Here is a 20,717-nt window from a genome sequence, read left to right on the forward strand (position 1 = left end):
ATCCATGTTTTCCTGTTTAATATTATTTTCAATGAAATATTGAGGATAGCTCTGTTGTTTCGCACTATTTTTAATAATACTATTTAATATGTCCCAAAGTCCTCTAATATTGTTTTTGTTATTAAACAGTATTTTACTATAGTATTCCTTTCTACATACTCTTATAATATAGGTTAACTTATTTTTGTATTTTTTGTATTTAATTTCTGCCTCTTTAGTCCTTTGTTTTAAGAATTCTCTGTATAGAGTATTTTTCTTTTTGCAGGCATTTTGTAACCCCTTCGTGAACCAAGGGCGATCTTTATATTTTTGTTTCCTGAAGTATTGTTTTATTGGACAATTTTTGTCATACAGTGATGAGAATATTCTTAAAAATGTCTCATATGCACTATCGAGATCACTGTCTTCACACACCTTTCCCCAATTTTGTGCCAGCAAATCATTCTTTAATCTATTCATATTTTCATCTGTCCTAACTCGTTTATATTTAGTTCTTGTCTCTGGCTGATTTCCCTGATGATAGTTGCTGTTATAAATTGTAAAAACTGGCAAGTGGTCACTGATATCGTTGATTAATATTCCGCTTATAGGACTATTTACTATGTCATTGGTGAATATGTTATCGATTAAGGTGGCACTATGAGATGTGATTCTACTAGGTCTAGTGATTTTTGGATATAAACTCATGCTGTACATTGTGTCAAGAAATTCATCAATATTTTTGTTCTTATATGGATTGAGTAGATCAATATTTAGGTCACCACAGACAAAAACAACTTTTTGATTAGTACTGGAAAACATTTCTCCCATCCAGTCCTTGAATGGCTCAATACTAGAGCCTGGTGCTCTGTACACACAGCTGATTATTACATTTTTGGTTCTTTCTTCACATATCTCAATAGTTATACATTCTAGTAAGTTATCAATCACAGTTGTCATATGTTCTACTACTTTATAATTCAAGTTTTTATCCACATACACAGCCACTCCTCCTCCACCCTTGTTCTTCCTGTTTGCACAGTTAAATTCATATCCATCCAATTCAAAATCCATGCCTCTATCTTCATTAATCCATGTTTCTGATATTGTAATTATTTTAAATGTTTTTTTAAATTGACTCAAGTATTCTTTGATACAATTAAAGTTTGCATACATACTTCTGCTATTGAAATGGATTATTGATAGTCCGCTGCCTGCTTTAATGGTCTGGTTGTACTGCTCTTCCGTGTAATAACAGCAATTATCCTCAATGTTCGAGAAGAAATGATTATCCGGGTCAATGTCGTGCTCCAAATCCAGCATATTATGGTCAGTGTATTGAAATGTTCTTAGTTCAAGTTTTTCATGATCAGCAATCCTTTGAGTTAAATCCATGTTGTCTCCAGGTATAGATGAATGAGTTATTCCAGCCTGTGTCATGGTGTCTTGTGTGAGTCATACCTTAGAGTCCGTACTTATCCAATTCCTCGATGTTCCTGATGACCAGTACTCTGGCTTGCTCCGGTGTGCCGTTCAATTTAATGAGGATTTTGCAGTTTGATGTCCATGTGTGTTGAATCTTCCCCTGCTTCTTCATGAATCGTGCTTTCCTGGCGATGTCGGCGTTTCGTTTGGTCAGATGCTCATTGATGAATACGTTCGATCCTTTCAGTTTCCTTCCTTGTTTTAACAGTGCGGTTTTGTGCTTTCGGCTGATGAATCTCATGATGACGGCCCGTGTGTCGCTGTCATCTCTCCGGGGCAGAGGGTGGCATGCCTCAATGTTATCCAAGTCCACCTCAATCCCTTTGGACTGGAGGAAGGTAGCCACCTGTTGCTCTACGGAGCTAACCTCCTGCTCACCGGGCTCCCCCCCGCTATCATCGGATACCGCCCGGGCGTATGACCGGGGTTTGATACGAAGCCCTGTCACAATCACATCGTTGACCCTGGTGTACTGCTCCAGCTCCGCCACTCGGCTCTCCAGGTGTACCAGACGCCGGTCTTTCTCAGCGTTCTGGATCCGCAGCGCTTTCACCTCCTCCACCAGGTCCAGAATGGATTTCTGTTGCATTTTGACAACCGATATCTCCTCCGACAAGAAGTCCAGAGACTTCTTAATGTCGTCACCCTCCTCGGCTGTCAGGGCTTTTTTCGGACCCATGTCGCTTTAGGTAGCGGCTGGCGTTAGCGTGCTAGCGTTTGGCTAGCGTTTAGCGTTTGGCTAGCGTTAGCGTATGGCTAGCGTTAGCGTTTGGCTAGCGTCTTCAGAATCGGCGTCCTTCGTGAAACTGCGATTGTGAATGATTGTGTTTAAATTATCTTCTTTAAAACTTTGATCAAACCATTTCAGGCATGATCATTTTGCTACTTTACATTGCATAGTTGCATTTTCAGCGTGCATGTAGCACGACAGCCTTAAGTTTGCGGACGACACCACCCTCATCGGGCTCATCTCGGACGGTGATGAGTCGGCCTACAGGAGGGAGGTGGACCGGCTGGTGTCCTGGTGTAGCAGCAACAACCTGGAGCTGAACAGCCAGAAAACAGTGGAGATGATTGTCGACTTCAGGAAAGTCACAGCCCCACCGTCCCCCTCGCCCTCACATACTCCCCTACCCCCATCTCCATCGTGGACTCTTTCCGCTTCCTGGGCACCACCATCACCCGGGACCTCAAGTGGGAGCCGACCATCAGCTCCCTCATCAAGAAGGCTCAGCAGAGGATGTACTTCCTGCGGCAGCTGAGGAAACTCAAGCTGCCAACCCAGATGTTGGTGCAGTTCTACACCTCCATTGTGGAGTCCGTCCTCACCTCCTCCATCACCGTGTGGTACGCTGGCGCCACCACCAGGGACAGACACAGAGTGCAGCGCATTGTACGTGCTGCGGAGAAGGTGATCGGCTGCAAGCTGCTATCGCTCGAGGACCTGTATGTCTCCAGGACTCGGAGGCGTGCAGGTCGGATCACAGCCGACCCTTCCCACCCTGGACATGGACTCTTTGACCCTCTCCCTTCAGGCAGGAGGCTACGGTCCATCCGGACCAGAACCTCCCGCCACAAGAACAGCTTCTTTCCCTCAGCCGTAAGACTAATGGACACTTAATAATTCTGTCCCGGACTCCTGAATACAACTTGCACTGTTCCATTTGCACTGCGTGATGACGCTAGTTTACTGCTGCTAGTACACATCTGTGTAACCACTCCGGCTGCTGCTGATGTGTCTGTACTTGTATGGTCTTTGTATTTTGTCATTAATGTTAGATGTAGCACGACTTCACCGAGAAACGTTCCTAGTCTGTGAACCCTCACTGACAATGGCATTAAACCACTTCTGATTCTGATTCTGATTCTGAACGCATCACAACAGTGATGTCACACACAACACAGATAAACATGGTCTTAGATTGGCTGGGGCACAATCCCCACCCCTTCAGGGGACGGACTCATGGATATATGAAGACAGAGATGCAAAGAACGGCCCTTTGTTCGGACCTGAGACACACACACAAAACAGGATCGAACCTCAGCGCTGATATCCGAACTAATTGTACTGATCTGTTAATTATATAAATGTCTTAATCTTAACCCACATTCTCCTCATTGAATACGCACCCACTACGGAGAACAAGAACCGGAAGAGGGTTTGGTAAAACCCTACACTAATGAATTAAAACATTTTTGCCAATTTTCGACAGAACATTACCACCAAAAATAAACTCAGCGAATTCGACTCATAAAGTCTTCTATCGATTGTAATATATTGCACGCTCGTTTTTTGTTTGTTTGCTCCCCTGGGAAGTGTCGACATCTGCAATTAAAACGGAGTGAAAATGGTATTTAGCCACATATGACCAAAAACATGACAAGAGATTATTTTCTGCGAGAGTTAAAAAAGATTTTTAGCAAAATATAAGTGTTATACATTTTAAGGGGAAAAAAGACAGTGAGTATAGAGGGAGGGGATTCATTATGAAAAACCTGTTAGGATTAATGAACTGTTCAAAAGTTGAGGATTATAAATATTCAGATTTACCTGCGCTTTGACATTTTACAATCATCTTCTGCTGAGCACTTTGTTACAGAGTTAAAATCACACTGTTGTTGTTGTGAAAACTAAACTAAGCATCACAGGTGTTTGTGACTTGTTTCCTACTTATCGTGATGTTGTTGATGGCGTTTTGCAACTTACAAATGTCCATCCCACACAAACTTTAAAATGCATAACAAGACTGAAAACACTGTTCAGAAATGGTTAAAGATTTTGTTCCTAAAAAGTTAAAACAAATGGCCTCTGCCGTAAAAGTCCAGCTGATGCTGAGACCATAGCTAAAATCTAAATGAAATACAGATATCATTAATCAATCGTAAATTAATAATCCCAGTGGTTTACCTGCTGTGAGTCTTCACCTTTACCAGCTGAGCAGGAATCCTCTCCCATAATAACTCATATATACATGCAGGTCAAACAAATATCAGGCATGTGAGTACCACCTACTGGTCAATATGAGAATATCACCCAAATAATGCACCCAGAAGCAAAGACAAGTCCCCACCATTTATTAATGACAAACTTAAAGAGACACGATTCCTACATTGAGATCCATAAAAACAAAACTGATAAACCTCACCACACATCACTGTTAATAAAAAAACAGTTCAAGTTGCAGCCTTCAAAGTCCCAGTAAAAACATTGGGAAACAATGTTAGAATCAAAGTTCTGAATAAAGTGCATACAATCTGACCGCGTATGTACCAGATACAGGCAATAGAATTATTTTTCATAGAAAACTGAAAATACAATAAAAGGAAAAAACCCAGAAATACCACTCAGTACAGGATTGCAGTTTTTCCCTAAATAAGACCAACAGAATAAGACAGACGCTCTTTTGCATTCCAATACCAAGAACATTACATTATTAATATTTCCTTTGATAGATAACATTTGCTATGTTAAATGACGTAATCGGTTCCCAAATGTGAACTGCTTATTTTGACTTTATTAGCTTTGGATTTGTTTATTTTAAAAAAGAATATATCCTGTGACGCCGCAACATTTCTGAAGTCACATCATTTGCGGAAATAAAGGAGGAGTGTCGTCCAAACTTCATAAATTGTCAAAAACACTTTTTGTAGCGTTTTCAGGATTTAATGGCTCCAGAACTACCACAAGGCCGGTTGATCGGTGAACAATAGATGGCCAGTAAAAACGCTGTCTTCAGTCAAACCATTATAGTCATAATCGGCCATCAGCCAAACCTTGTCGTCCTTATCAAGCTTAACAATCACACTGCCACTGGCTATGATGTAATTATTTTGCTGGCTGGTGAATGACCTCAGAATTTGAGCATAGTTACGCATCAGTGTCAGTTTTAAAGCTAATCTGTTGGCGGTACAGTGGAATTGAAACTCATAAACACCAGATATCGTACAGGTAAAAAACCCCGTATTTACGTCGTAGCTGTTCTGTGCATTGTACAAGATCTGGAGGAAGGTGAGGGGTTTGCCTGCTTCAGGGAAGCTGTTGCCCAATTGCACAGCGAAGGCAATGTTTTCCACATTACCAGTTGGTCTTTGGGGGCCGGATAGTCCTGGAGGACCTTGAATACCTTGAATACCCGGTAGTCCTTGAGGACCTTGAATACCAGCTGGTCCTTGAGGGCCTGGGACAGCATATGGTCCTTGAGGGTCTGGGACACCGTGTGGTCCATGGGGGTCTGTGTGGCAAAAATCAATTTAAAGAAGCAGTTTTGCACAAAATCAAAAATGAACAATTTGGTGCTATTTAAAATGCCAAATGTATTATATTTGATACAATTGGCCTTTCAGGATTTTCAGACTTCTACATCATACGTTTAACAAATATTTTCCCTAAAAAACCTAATGCATTCAATCAGATACAGGCAAAAATTAGATTTCTTTGTAAATTATTCCATGGTTCGGCTTTAAAGGGTTTTAACAGTCTAGTTTGTTTTGGTGTCAGTTAGTGACTTTTTGAGATATGATCTATAGAAATATTTCCATGGTGCACGAAATACAACAGAATACAATTAGAAACTCAACAAGAAATGTCTCTTTCCACATAATTCCAATCCACAGATGCTATTATGAGCAGTTTCACGGATAAGCCATTTTTCCTACCAAACGACGGCGTCACGGTGCTGAAGGAAGAGTTCTTTGACTCATGAAGGAGAGGTTTGTGCTCTAGTGTAATAACATTTTAAAATCAATATGAACTCACCAGCCTGCTTCCATGGATTGAGCTTAATGCCAGGAATTACATCGCAATCTTTGTAACCTGAAGATAGGGACTTAAACAGGAAAAGATTCTCTGGTACATCAGTGATCCCTGTGTTGTCACAAACGATGGCAGCAAGTGATACACTCATAAGGGAGTGCCTCTGATCATCAGTGAAGACTCCAGCATTTTCCCACCAAAGTCTGAAACAGAACAGCTTTGTTATTTCTAGAATCGTGTTAAAGATCACGTAAAGATGTTCAACTTGAGCAACATTTGTAATGTACCTGTCTCCATTGCGGACCTTCTCGAACTGAGTGGCAATCAGGCAGGCAAACAGGGGTCCTACTCTTCCTCCATGGACAAAAGGCTCAGCCACTCCGCCCAGCCACACATCAATATTTTCAGGTGTGCCATAGAGAGCAATAAGTTTTTCTGCCAGTTTAGTGTTGTTCAGCACTTCAGCCAATTCTGCATGGTCTTGCGGTTGTGACAGTCCACAAAACTTACGCCATCTGTTGTAGCCTTAAAAGGGCCACAGAGTAAGAATGTTGGAAAACAGTCAATATCAGAAACACAATGCATGCAAAAGCCTGAAGACTAAGTAAATACCTGGAAGTCCATGGTCTCTGCCTCTTTGCATATTAAGAGCACCAAGATCCAGAGCTAATTCAGAGATGAATTTGAACAGCCTCTCCCTCAGCTCATCAATCATTATGTGATCCTGGGTATTCAACTTGGCCTTACTGCCGATCATCCCCCTCAAGATTGAATCCACACCACCTAAGTAATTTAAATTCATTAATTGCAGAGATATTTAGATTTTGTGTGTGTGTGTGAGTGTGTGTTGTATTTATTGTCCGTTTTGGGAAGGATCAAAGAGTTTAAAATGAAGAACATACCTTCAAAAATAATTCTCCATGGTGTGAATAAAGCTCTGTGCAGCAGTACTTTGGGGAATTCAGCATCTTCATTGTACTGCTCATCAAGACGATTTATTAAAGGGGGAATCAGGGCATGAGCAAATCGGAAGGCAGCTGTGGCAAACACATTAGAGATGCTGGGGTTCTCGTGTTCATCATAACCAGGGTAGGTGGCCAACTTCTTAGCAAAGATGTCTGGACCAACAATTATTGGTAAGAAGTCTCTAAAAATGATAATCTAAAGTGTAAAATGAAATAATGCGTTAACAGAAGCATGTAAAGATATACCATCTATCTATCCCATTAATGCAGCATGAAGCTGGGCCCCGCTCCAACCTGGAAGTAGGCTCCCATGATCTTGCGTGCCTCCTGGTAGAGTCTCTCTCCATCCCAGTAAGGATTGAGTTTAGCCAAAGCACGAACCAGGCGGTTGTGTTCACGCAAAAACAGTGTGTGCAAACTGGTTAAAGCAATGTTCTCATCCACTCGTTCATCACCTAAATAGTTAGGAAGTGTTGTTAGCCCTGTGTTATACTTTGAATAACTTGAACGTTAGATTTTTGTACTTGTATTTGCTGGCACTCACCAGACACAAAGCATGGTACCTCCCTGGCATTACTGTCATTAGTAATGGCAGCTCGTGTGGCACACATGTTTGTATCCAAGTTGACGAAGGGCAGTAATTCACGACCGTTGTCATTGTACATCGTGTTGACCCTCAGCAGGCCCTCGCGTGAAGAAAGGTCCCGGAGGGAGCGAGCTTTCTCCTCATCTGAACCGTATACCTGGCTTGCGTCAATGAAAGCGGTGAGAGAGTTCATCTGTTGACGGATTGTGCCTGCGCCAAAAATGTGGCCTGTGTTGCCAGAACCACAAGCTGGTGCAGAACGAAAGAAGGGGATGCACTCGTCTGAGTTTTGGCCAAACCGGGGATCATTCACAGGAATCTGTTAAAACAAGAATGCGTTAGCTTGTGTGTAGATTTGAGTTCATTTCTGTTGAAATACAATGTGGTGATATTCACCTGAATGGGGAAGCAGGGCTCTGTGCGCTCACAGGTCTTATCACAGTCAATGCCTTTATTGAATGAGCGGATGACAGGCGTGTGAGGCGCGAGGCTCACGTCGTGGTCAACCCATTGGGCAAAGATTATGAACATGAAAGTGAATCTTGAGTCACTTTCTATATCACCGTTTCCACGAAGAATTTGATTGGACACCTCCCTAACCTGGGGACGCAAATCATGAAATAAGAACTGTGCCAGTGTGGAAATGCGCTTCTACAACTACAAGTGTCTTTTTTTCTATTGTCGTTCACATTGTAGTGTGTAAAACTAATAATCTGCTGCATATTACCAATGGGAGAAGGTGACCGTTGACTGGCAGCACTCTGTCCCAGCCTTTAGGCAGTGTCAAATCATTCTGGTACTCAGAAGGGAGCCAGCGGGTGAAGGGTGTGTTGGAAGATCCCAAGCGTGTGTTTTTTCTGAGTGAGGAAAAAAAAACAATTATATAAAAATCTTCTCTGTTTTAATGATGTGACTCGTGGCACTTCATATTTGATATGAAATGAAAGGTTAACAATTGAATAGGTCTGTTACTGATTGTTGCAGGAACTGTCAGCAGGGCGAAACATCTTTAAAGGCGAGTATGTCAAGCATGTAGGGGCAATATATTGAGGAGAGCAGCCCGTCAAATCAGCAATGACTTGAAGTTCGTCTTGCGTGATATAATCTGGTTAAAAAATACAAAGAATAAACAAGTTAGCGTCCCTTGTTCATTTGTATGTAACTTCTTAGGGCAGCATTTCCACTGTGATCTTACTTTAATATAGGTATTGTTCCAATGATTTGTCTTAAACCCCTCTTTTAAGATCCTAACTGGTATTGATCAACAGCATAAGTATCATGAGAATAATGTTAGTGAATTAAACATTTATAGAAATTGGGATTATACTATAATTTTGAACTAAAATCTATCCACTTGAACACAAAATATATTAGCTCTTGGATCCTGTCCCCCCGTAAAGTTTTAATTTTAGCATTCCAAGGAAGATGATTGGGGCACACCTGACTTATAGACTCTGTAACGGCTACCCACCTGTGGCATTGATAGAGCGTTTTTGACTTCTTTGCAAAGACCCCTTGAGCAGTGCAATGGTATTATCCATGTATTCAGCAGCACGCACGGCATTACGCGTTCTCCCACAAGGCTGCTTTAGAAACCGGAGCACATCTGCAGGACTCACTGTTTGCTTCCTCACTCGGGCGAGGCCCCTGCATGTGTCGGGTGGAGAGAGCAGATATTTGAACACCTTCACTCAGATTGTTTTCAGTGGCAATAGCCTACTGAAAAGTTCATGCTTCAGTCCAGCAGGTTTCTATACTAACTGTCGTCTGGAGTATTTATAGGCTGAGTCCACAGTGGCCTTTGCTTCCATCACAGCTCTTTCTATGACACTCCTGCTCAAAAATGATTCTGAAAGGGAAAATAAATATTACATTGAATGTATTACCTGTTTGTAATGATTTGATTCATTGATTTTTTTTTATTGCACAATATACATATTAGCAAAAATATTTCTATAGTTTAAATTTATAATTAGTATATCATCTTCACTCAAAATTAAGATGATAAATTGTAAAACAGAACATTTTAAATCAAGATTTATTTATGTACAGCTATTTGTATAGCGACTGTAAAATGATTTATGTGGGACTCACCGGCATTCACCTGCCATAGAAAGCACAGGCAAAGGCCTGCACTCAGCATGCATGAAAACCCATTCATCACTACAAATAAAATAAAATAAGTAAATAAGAAGTATTTTTGAAATATGCCAGGCAATATATGTGTCTAAATATGTGTCTAAATATTCTTCAAAATACTGTATACTATGTATGATGCATAACACAGCTGAAGCATTATCATATAAACAATATTATTTAGAATTTTTCAGTAAAAAAGCATTAATTAATTAATTAAAAAGCATGTCGATAGAAAATTACGATATTCACCTGCGAAATTCATCCTCCTGACTTCAAAGTTCCAGCTGCTGCAAATGACGCTCCAGCTGATTCTCTGGCTTTTTTATAACGTTGAGTGACGCGGAAAGGAGTGCATCATTGTAAAGAAATGTATTTCTATTTTAAGACGGTGCATTTATTGGCTTTGTTTGTTTTTCTCTTTGTTCCTTCCTGGAAAGCCGCACCTGAGACAGTTATGCGCTACTTAAAATGCAATAAGCATGTTGACGGCTATGAATACTGATTACTAAAAAATAAACGCAGTATAAGGTGATAAGAATAATAAGATTTTATTGTCAGGACAAAGCGTCCGCAAAACTGACCTTAAGTTCTGACACATGAACAGTGTTATTTTATTTTTATTTTATTTACTTGTATGGTACTTCAGTACAAGATTACTTAAACACACTGTAAAAGTTTTTTAAGTGCATTTTTTTTTAGAGAGCGCCAAATGATGACTGGATATTTCTGAAGGCATAAGAAGAAGGTTTTGGCACAACTATCTCCCGGAGCAAGCACTTGGTAACAATGACAATTAAAATCTGTTTTATTAAACATGCAGAAACCTGAAACAGACTAGACACTCAAGGTGAGAGTGAGAGAGAGAAAATAGAGAGAACAGATGGATAAATGGAAGATAGACAGGAGAGTTCAACATCACAGCAGCTCCAAAGACAATATAAAGGGGAAATTAGGGTACGCATAAATTGAAGCAACATTTCTCGACAGGGATGTTTTCTTTTCTTTTATGATGCCATCTTTGCTGTCTTATTATTTTATATTTTTGCTACTTCCTTCTCAGACTCAGAACCTGTGACAGAGTAGTGCGCCAAACATGCAGTGAACAAAAGAAGGCTATTAAGTATACTGCATATCACATGATTTCTATTTTTGATTTCAGATTGTTTCTATATGTTGGCATTCATTTATCCATTTATTTACAAAAACAATTTCTAAGAAAGAAGAAGCATCTCTTTTAAGTATAATCTATAAATAGCGCAGTGGGTCGCGCTGTTGCCTCACAGCAAGAATGTTGCGCGTTCGGTTATGTCCGGGATCTGAATGTTTTCCTTGTGTCTGCATGGGGTGTTTTTTCCCGGGTTCTTTCCACCTCCACAAACATGCACCTTAGGTGAATTGGTCATTCCAGACTGTCCGTATAGTTGTGAGTGTGTGTGCGTGTTTCAGCAGACCCGTGATCCCCATATAGTGAATCGTTTCGTCAACAAGGACATGCATGCATTGATTGATGTAATAATCTAATGTCAACATTCAAGAATACAGGCTCTACAGGTGCACAAAACAAGTCCTGACTGGGTGCATAACTGCATGCGCTCATAAGTGTCTGTTTCAAGTCATGAAGGTTACCGTCACGCACCTTCTGCAGTTGCGTGCGTGGCCATGTCAGCCGCTCCTAATCGCGGAATTCTCCAGTTATTTTCATTAAACGCTTTCATACGGAGACTACGTCTGGTTTTCCAAACAAGAATTAATGACATATCGGGTAAAGAAATTGAATTATTTGCAGAAATTAATAGAACAGCAATAATGAGAATGAATCAAATGAAACAGCAGCAGATCCAAACATGTTTCATGAGTAAGAACAAAGACTGTCGAAGAAATAGAGATGTGAAAATATCAGTTTCACGAAATGATTTTATTATTCAAAAAATACAGTTCGCTGATTTGGACATGTTCAGGATACTACAATGTAGTATTACTCAAAATCTATAACATAAAGTACTTCATTGTGGCTGTTCATGTTGTCAAATATGTATTAAGTATACAAATATCAGTTTATGGATTTATGGGTTTTTTTTTATTATTATTATTGAACTATTTCGTTCCTGCTGTTCTGACTTTTTGTTGGGCAGTGATTTTTGGTTTTTCTTATTGGACTATTTTCCTCTTGGTATTTTTTGTGATCCGTTTTTGTGTTCTCTATCTGGACGTTCCAGCCCCTCCCTCCTGAGTTCATTTTTGACTGAGAGTTCTTTGTTCATTCGTTATTATTATTCATTCAAAACAGCCCTAAAAATTCACCTTTCAGGGTGGCAGAAACGGAGATAGTCATCACGACTCTCTCCAGATCAACCCCCCACCCCCCTTTTTTGTCCACCTTTGTTGTACATATTATGTGTCTTTCTAATTTATTGGTATTCTGCATCAATTGAGCAATTTGTTTTTGTTGGTCAATGATTTATGTACGAAGGATTTTCGACAGAAACAAGACCACAAGGGCTTTTTTGAAATGCTCCTCTTAGACAGGATGATTGACTGTACTTGTACTCTAACATTCTATCCAATATATATATTCATCATCATTAAAAAAAAACTTGAAATGACTCTCCGTGTAAGTCTCCGCATTCTGGGGTTCACCTGTTCTGCCAATTCCTCACCAAAACCTTACAAAAGCTGGCTATTATGATCTTCCCCTCCACAAAGATGAAAAGAAGGGAGGATCTTGGGAATTTTTAAAATGTTATAAACTTCCTGAGAGACCTGCCAAACGTGAAACCACAAAATGCTTCAAGTTGTCCTTTCATTGTCATATGCACAGCGAAACAGGTACGTTATACTACGCAATTAAATTATTATCGTTCATCCCACATAAAAAGACGCACAGGTCCGCTCACAGTGAAGACTGGCACGGCATTAGCAATTCAGAGTCTTTATTTATCTAAAACAAACTTCCAGTTAAAACACTAAAACTAACAAAAGAAAAAGCGACACAAGGCAGCGACAGTCTACGGCCAACCTGCCTTCGAGACAAGGAAAACACAAACGAGACGACCGGGAACGAGGGAGGGGAAGCACCTATATACGCCCCCCCCCCCCCAATCAGTGGCAAATGGGCCACAGGTGCTCCCTCCCACACCTGCCTGCCCAATTAACTCCAATCATCCAGTTACACCACCATAATAGTAGTGTGGAAACATGGGAAAAGTGAGTTTTTCATAATATGGGATCTTTAAAATAAATTTTATGCTGGAATACTGTGAAAATGAACAAGGGAGCACACATTTGTAGTATTTGTCTTTGAAGACAAATATATTGTCATATTATAATGTATCCAAGCAACCTCGAACTTAAGAAATAATAAAGGTTTATCAAGTCAATGAAAATGTTAAGCGACTGGTGCTGTCCTTGCTCAGAGATATTATCGCCATATATTTGAATTGGGGTTGAAGCTGAAGGTCATTTCTTTACTGTTGATTTTTGTGATGCTATAAGTACATTCACAGATTTGTTGTGATGCTAGCACAAGCTCAGAGCATGTGCTTCCTCTGCCCATGAAGTTAGAGAGGCTAAGCAAGATTATAGTCCTTGAAGGTCACAGGGAGTGTAGGGTTTTACCAAACCCTCTTCCGGTTCTTGTTCTCCGTGTGGGTGCGTGGTCAATGAAGAGGATTTGGGTCATGATTAAGATATTTATATAATATGCAGATCAATACAAGTTGGTTCAGATATCAGCGCTGAGGTTCGATCCTGCTCCGCGTGTGAGTCTCAGGTCCGAACAAAGGGCCGCCCTCTGCGTCCACGTCTTTCAATGTCCATGAGTCCGGCCCCCTCAAGGTGGGGGTCCCGCCCCAGCCAATCTAAGCCCATGTTTATCTGTGTTGTGTGACATCACTGTTGTGATGCGTTCATTTGAAATCAGTCATTACAATAACAAACTAAATGTAGTGCGTTCCTAGTGGTGTCGGCATGTAATTACTTTGTGGAATCCCATCTAAATACGGAAATTCCCTACAGGGAGGTAAAGTAATATAGATATATAATATAGATTTCAGGAGTGTGTAATATTTGGAAAAAATCTTGTTACTTTTTTAAAACACACCAGTACAAGACAGGAGCTCTGATTTTGCATATGATAGCTTATTTTAATTTGCTCATCATACAAATTTAATTTAAAGAAAGGTTTACAGACCAAAAATGTCACACATAAGCCAACAGCTCGCACTCATAGCGCTTGCATATTTCAATAAAGAATAAACTGTATTTAATACAAAAAAAGAAGCAAATACCAAATTACACAGATATTAAATACTGTGGCTTCTATTCATATTTTGAGGATCTTAGCAAGCTGCAGAGCAAAGAAACGTCCTATGCTGTAAGTTGTATCTATCCTTTTTCAGACTGTTGTAAGGATTTCTACTCAATATAATTATCCTCCCACGGACTGAGGTCAAAGGCAGGGATCTTGTTGCAGTCGGTGAATGTTGAGGTTTCACTGTTTCTTAATGGCTGTAGAGGAACTTTAGTGATTCCCGTGTTGTCACAGATGATTCGTGCAAGTGAAGTGCTCCTCAGGGACCGCCTCTGTGCCTCAGTGAAAACTCCAGGATTCTCCCACCAAAATCTGGGATTAAACAGTTTAGTCATTTTTAAATCAAGCAACACTGAATGTAAAAGTCTTCATCCTGAGTGATCTAATTTTTGTAATGTACCTGTCTCCATTGCGGATCACCTGGAACTGAGTGGTAATAAGGCAGGCAAACAGGGGTCCCACTCGTCCTTCAGGGACAAAAGGCTCAGCCACTCCACCCAGCCACACGTCAATGTTGGAGGGAGTGCCATAAAAGTCCAGCAGACGATCCGCCAGAGCCTTATTTTTTAGCACCTTTCCCAGCTGTTTACGATTACTTGGCTCTGATAGGTTACAGAACCGCCGCCATGTCCTGTAGCCTAAAATGGCACACAGTTTCCGCAATGTTAGAATGATAATGCAAGAAAAACAGACAGTAACTACACAACAAAACAAGGGTCAGACCAGGGATTCCATGGTCTCGGCCTCTCTGCATGTTTAGGGAGGCCAAGTCCAGTGCTGTCTCAGAAGAAAATTCAAACAGCCTTTCCCTCAGCTCATCGTGCATCATCTGATCCTGTGTGTTCAGCTTAGACGGACGGAACACCAAACCCCTCAGGATTGAATCCAAGCCATCTGACAAGTAAAAAGAGATAAGAGAAAAATGAAGTTTGATATTTATATTGCATTAACGTAGAAACAAGCTGCTGAACCTATTGAGAAACCCCCTGTGAAATTCATTGTGATCGTCTTTGTTTAACTTTCTTTTTGTGATTTAATATTTGCCATTTATCCACACAAGAACTAAATGAGCAATGATTTCATGATGCAGATAGGTTGGATGGATGGCAATGCTGAAAAGTATATAACAATGCTGGTGGTGGGTTAATTTGATTGCTCTAATGTCTCTTTCCACTATGGTTCTAAAATTGTTCAAACAATTGTAACTGAGTCTCTATCAGGAACCTGACCTTCAAATACGGCTCTCCATGGTGTGAAGAAGGCTCTATGTAGCAACACATTGGGGAAATCAGGATCTTCATTGTACTGCTCATCAAGACGAAATATGAAAGGCTGAACCATTAGGTGAGCAAATCGGAAGGCAGCTGTGGCAAACACATTAGAGATGCTGGGGTCCTCGTGTTCATCATAACCAGGGTAGGTGGCCAACTTCTTAGCAAAGATGTCTGGACCAACAATTATTGGTAAGAAGTCTCTATAAATGATAATCTAAAGTGTAAAATGAAAGAATGCGTTAACAGAAGCATGTAAAGATATACCATCTATCTATCCCATTAATGCAACATGAAGCTGGGCCCCGCTCCAACCTGGAAGTAGGCTCCCATGATCTTGCGTGCCTCCTGGTAGAGTCTCTCTCCATCCCAGTAAGGATTGAGTTTAGCCAAAGCACGAACCAGGCGGTTGTGTTCACGCAAAAACAGTGTGTGCAAACTGGTTAAAGCAATGTTCTCATTGGCTCGTTCATCACCTGGAAGACAAAGCAGATCATTATTTTTATGGTTTATGGTTTTTATTTATAGATACAGAGACAGCATACAATTTAATACAACAACAAAGTATTGTGATGATGATGATTATATTTATTAGATAGAATGTTAGAGTACAAGTACAGTCAAACAGTAGCATGTATTACAGTACAAGTACAGTCAAACATCCTGTCTAAGAGGAGCATTCCAAAAAAGCCCTTGCGGTCTTGTTTCCGTTGAAAGTCCTTAGTACGTAAATCATCGTCATTTAACAATACCAATAAAACAAATATTAAATTACTCAATTAATGCTAAATAACAATAAAATAAAAATAAATTTCACCACAGATGCAAAATAACAATAACTAAAGAAGACACATTATATGTACAACGTAGGTGGACAAAGGGGGGGGGGGTTTGATCCGGAGAGATTCGTGATGACTATCTCCGTTTCTGCCCCCCCGTAAGTTCACAACCCCCTATATATATATATATATCACACATAGTTACATTTTACATGTAGTTGAATCTTCAAAATAAACTGCTCTCAGGAGAAAGCCACTCACCAGCCACAAAGCATGGTACCTCCCTGGCATTACTGTCATTAGTAATGGCAGCTCGTGTGGCACACATGTTGGCATCCATGGTGGAGAAGGGCAGAAACTCACGACCGTTGTCATTGTATTTTGCGTTGACCCTCAACAAGCCCTTGTCTGAAGAAAGGTCCCGGAGGGAGCGAGCTTTGACATCGACTGACCCGTATACCTGGCTTGCATCAATGAAAGCGGTGAGAGAGTTCATCTGTTGACGGATCGTGCTCCCGCTAAAAATGTGGCCTGTGTTGCCAGAACCACAAGCTGGTGCAGAACGAAAGAAGGGGATGCACTCGTCTGACTGTCGGCCAAACCGGGGATCATTCCTGGTTATCTGTTATAACAACAAGAATGTGTTAGCTTGTGAGTAGATTTTTATTAATTTATCTTCTAATGCAATGTGATGATATTCACCTGAATGGGGAAGCAGGGCTCTGTGCGGTCACAGCTTTTTTCACAGTCAACTCCTTTTCCGTAAGAGAAAATGACAGCAGAGTGAGGAGTGAGGGTCAGGTCATGGTCAATCCATTGTGCAAAGATTGTCAACAGGTAAGTGAAGCGTGGATCATTTTCTATGTCATCGTTTGTCGTGCGAACAATTTGATTGGACACTTCCCGAACCTGAAGACACACAATGAACACTTTGGTGAAAGTGGTACCATCAAAATATTTGAAGCATCACTGCAGTGGTGACAGACTGTATTGTGTTTCTACTCCTCCTCAAGAGTTATCTTAGATGTGCTATTTCTTCCATTCATGCATAGTGAAGCTTCGTGCAGTACAGTCCTCTTTGTGGAATATATACTGTGTGTACCAAAGGAAGAAGTTTTCCTTTGACTCTCCTCTCTGGGTCCCAGCCCCTGGGGAGAGAGATCTGATCCTGGTACTCAGGAGTGAGCCATCGAGCCAAAGGTATATTGGACGATCCAAAGAGCGTGTTTTTCCTACGCAAGAAAAAGGAAATTCCAGCATTCAATTGAATTATAAATATTTATTTGAGCTAACTGAATTTTTATTAGCACTCATTTTAAAGTCACTCGTGCCTTGGCATCAAAAAAGCTGTCAAACTGAGTTTACTTGAGCTTAATCCATTGAAATAATTCAAGAACTAGGATTTTCTTGTTATTCCGTAAATTATTACATTCCCCAGTGTAAAGTTAATATTTTATTCTTAGACCTAAAAAATTCACACACCGCTTTGTTATCTCATTGTGTTGGTGTTGGTGTGGCTGTGGCTGTATCCCAGTTGGTAAACCAGGTCGCCCAGTGAACGGTTCGAATCCCAGCTGATGTGAGTGTGAATGGGTGATTGAGAGGCTTTGGGCACCATGAAGGTGTAGAAAGCGCTATGTATGTGCAGCCCATTTATCGTTTGCTGTCACTGTGCTGATGCTTTGCGACCAGACATGTATTGTGAAATGGAAAATAATTACCCCATTCAGGACAATAAAGAAGTAAAAGTTTAAGTCGAGCCACGACTTGTACACAAGTGTAAACAGGTGTTCTGTTCTCACAGAGCTCGTCACGACTCGCACGTTGACACAAAGAAAAGAATGTCATCTGATGAATGTGTCTCTGCCAGCTTCATGCATGACACACCTTGCACGATAGTCTTTATTACTGAACACTAATAGGCAAGAAGTCACTGCAAGTGATACACACTCACAATAAGTTACTTCAAAATCTAAAGTTTGTTGTATTCAATTTCTCTAAGACAATAACATTTATATTAAAGTTACACTTATTTAATTAGTGACCTAAAATAATAATTGATTGAATAAATGAATATATGTTGCCACTTTACAGAAGCCTCACCTGTTGTTGCAAATGCTGGTTATTGTGCGAAACTGGTTTAAATTTGCCGTTGTCTTACAAGAAGGTGGGCGTCGTTGGCCGGTGCAGCCGGTGAGATCAGAAATTACATGCAGGTCCTCCTCAGAGATTACATCTGATTAACAGAGGCGAGATTAGATATTTAGTTATGACTCTAAGCTTTTTTGGCGGGGAGGGGGGGGGGGTGTATCGCTTGTCTCTTGCACACAGACCTGTGGTATTAATGGAGCATTTCTTGTGTTTGCCCAAAGTTGCCTTGATCAGATTGACAGCAACATTCATGTAATCAGCAGCTCGCACTGCAGTTCGAGTTTGCCCAAGAGGCTGCTTCATCAAAAGAAGGATGTCTGAAGGATTCGCTGCATTCGTCTTCACTCGTTTGATGCACCTGTGAGTTAATAGCATTTATTGATGGCGTAATGTGATTGATGGCATTGGATGCATTCCTGTTGTTCCACTTGCTCTGCCAACACTCACTCTTTTCTGGAGTACTCATAAGCAGAGTCCACGATGGCTTTGGCTTCCGTCACAGTTTTTTCAATGACATTTCTGTTCAAATTCGGTTCTGAAGGCAAAAACAGGGCCTTGATGAAAACAAAACTTGTCGGGTCTTGGTCTAACTTAGATCCCATTAAATTTTGAGAGCGATCCGGACATCCGTCTGGATGCAACAAAATATAAAAAATATCAGGATTTTCTCATTTACTTATAATGGAGGCTTTTTCAAAACATCATATCTTGTAAACTATGCATTCAATTCACTCACAAAATGGGTCCGATATGCACTATCATGCAAAATGTCTTCCGGATCTGATCCAGAATGAGGTCAGGAAAACTATAAAAGCTCATACTCACTGTGATCAGCATGACTTTGCCAACACAGGTACAGACCTGTAGCTATGAGGGACAAAACCCACTTCATCACTGAAAAAGACAAATATAGTCCTTTGGTAAAATATACACAGATCAAATGGCTTAAAGTGATTAAATACTAATGTCTTTCAAATAAACACTTAAAAAAAAATGAACTGCATTTTATAGAACAATAGATTTTGAGGAAATTCTTCACCACAGAACCTGTTAAATTCTTCAACGACCAGCCAAATCCTCCTGCTGCACTCGGAATCCAGTCGAATAGAATCCTTCCATTAACAAAGCAAAACACGTTCTGCAACACATAAGACACATTTGTCATGCCGAGAGGATCACGGTTTGTCATAAAAGCTTAATGAGGACAAGATCTTGTTGAACAGGAAACTGGAAACAAGCCTGCAAGCCAACAGTCAATCACGACAATGCCATGATTCAGTATCTGAAGTTGTTTTCTTCCATGCATTAGGGTCGTCTCCTGTGAGTTTTCTCCTCGAGTCTGCATGTGTTTCGTGAACTTCAGGAGGATCTATAACTGAACACTAAAGAATGCCGTGGAGCCTACCGCAGGAGCACAGTGTACCTGGACGGTCGCTATATAATACAAGCCATCCAGATCATAAACCAATCAAACGGCCCATAATACAGTGTTGCGATTATCGTTAGGTGTGAAGGATTCTGTTTATCCTGTTCAATGCAGATATTTTATTAGATCCTGTTATATGTTTCGTGTTTCACTGTAGTTTGCACGTAGGGTGACCAGATCATAACCGGACAAATGTGGGACAGCAGGTCTGTATAAGTGGGACAAAGGAAGGACACTTCGCCGATGCCAAACAATTATTATTATTTCTAGACGTATGATATATTTTGTGTAATTAAGTGTCCCTCCTCCGTATAAATTAAGTTGTGCATTTAAAGAATTGTGCATTTGACTTGTTCCGAAGTCTTTTATTTTATACAACCTCTTGAAAAATCATGTAAATAAACATTCCACAAAGAATGGGGCTATCAATTGTTATTATTTTTTGTAATCCTGTGTTCTTTTAACAGGTAAAAAAATATATATAAACTAATTTAAACAGTAGGTCACACGGCAGGACGTTCTCTGTCTGAGGGAGGTAAGCCTGGCCTGTGTATCGCGCTCACTTTGGAAACACTCCCCCTTGCGGTAAAACCTCAGAGGTGCACTTTGGGAACACTCCCCCTTGCGGTGAAACCTCAGAGGTGCACCAAATGAGCATAAATAAAACCAAGAGTTTGGTTTCTGTATGAAAATACACACTTAAGCAATCATAATCAAACATATGTGACCATACATTTGTAGATGTCACATGGAGCTTGTTATTATATAGACTGTACACTTTACATTTTTTAAAATCATAACAGAATATTTTCCTCATTAAAACTAGATAATTTCATTATATAACAAGGTGTTTTCATGTTTTCATGAAAATATA

At 40.4% G+C, this 20,717-nt stretch overlaps 2 protein-coding genes across 3 annotated transcripts; both read right to left on the minus strand.

Moving 5' to 3' along the window:
* Positions 1-4,523: 4,523 nt before the first annotated feature.
* LOC137893392 (eosinophil peroxidase-like) lies at positions 4,524-9,929 on the minus strand. 2 transcript variants are annotated; one of them, XM_068738855.1, is made up of 13 exons: positions 9,863-9,929; positions 9,530-9,617; positions 9,240-9,415; positions 8,741-8,873; positions 8,496-8,625; positions 8,165-8,368; positions 7,727-8,087; positions 7,477-7,637; positions 7,120-7,378; positions 6,830-7,000; positions 6,505-6,742; positions 6,221-6,420; positions 4,524-5,633 (listed from the first exon to the last, which is right to left on the minus strand). In XM_068738855.1, the coding sequence occupies exons 1-13, from the start codon at positions 9,927-9,929 to the stop codon at positions 5,143-5,145; spliced, it is 2,679 nt and encodes an 892-aa protein (XP_068594956.1). In that variant the 3' UTR covers positions 4,524-5,142. The 2 variants fall into 2 exon arrangements, with proteins under 2 accessions (XP_068594956.1, XP_068594955.1); XM_068738854.1 differs by having other exon boundaries at positions 4,524-5,669.
* Positions 9,930-14,029: 4,100 nt separating this feature from the next.
* On the minus strand, positions 14,030-19,537 carry LOC137893390 (eosinophil peroxidase-like). Its single transcript, XM_068738851.1, has 13 exons — positions 19,465-19,537; positions 19,243-19,311; positions 18,865-18,952; positions 18,600-18,775; positions 18,370-18,502; positions 17,369-17,498; positions 16,969-17,175; positions 16,528-16,888; positions 15,803-15,963; positions 15,446-15,704; positions 14,940-15,110; positions 14,617-14,854; positions 14,030-14,528 (listed from the first exon to the last, which is right to left on the minus strand). Exons 2-13 carry the CDS (start codon positions 19,307-19,309, stop codon positions 14,321-14,323), a joined length of 2,199 nt encoding a protein of 732 aa, XP_068594952.1. The 5' UTR covers positions 19,310-19,311; positions 19,465-19,537; the 3' UTR covers positions 14,030-14,320.
* Between the last annotated feature and the right edge of the window lie 1,180 nt (positions 19,538-20,717).

The sequence above is a fragment of the Brachionichthys hirsutus genome, chromosome 4 (genome assembly GCF_040956055.1).
Source record: "Brachionichthys hirsutus isolate HB-005 chromosome 4, CSIRO-AGI_Bhir_v1, whole genome shotgun sequence".
In the NCBI taxonomy this organism is placed as follows: domain Eukaryota; kingdom Metazoa; phylum Chordata; class Actinopteri; order Lophiiformes; family Brachionichthyidae; genus Brachionichthys; species Brachionichthys hirsutus.

Excerpts from the sequence above, each read along its gene's own strand:
- LOC137893392 (XM_068738854.1), bottom strand. The coding sequence starts at position 9,929 with ATGAATGGGTTTTCATGCATGCTGAGTGCAGGCCTTTGCCTGTGCTTT. Across the intron at positions 7,001-7,119 it reads ATGGAGAATTATTTTTGAAG|GTGGTGTGGATTCAATCTTG; the intron begins GTATGTTCTTCA and ends TAAATTACTTAG. Across the intron at positions 5,670-6,220 it reads CAATCCATGGAAGCAGGCTG|ACCCTCAAGGACCATATGCT; the intron begins GTGAGTTCATAT and ends ACGGTGTCCCAG.
- LOC137893390 (XM_068738851.1), bottom strand. The coding sequence starts at position 19,309 with ATGAAGTGGGTTTTGTCCCTCATAGCTACAGGTCTGTACCTGTGTTGG. Across the intron at positions 18,953-19,242 it reads GCAAAGTCATGCTGATCACA|AACCGAATTTGAACAGAAAT; the intron begins GTGAGTATGAGC and ends TTTTGCCTTCAG. Across the intron at positions 14,529-14,616 it reads GTGATCCGCAATGGAGACAG|ATTTTGGTGGGAGAATCCTG; the intron begins GTACATTACAAA and ends GTTTAATCCCAG.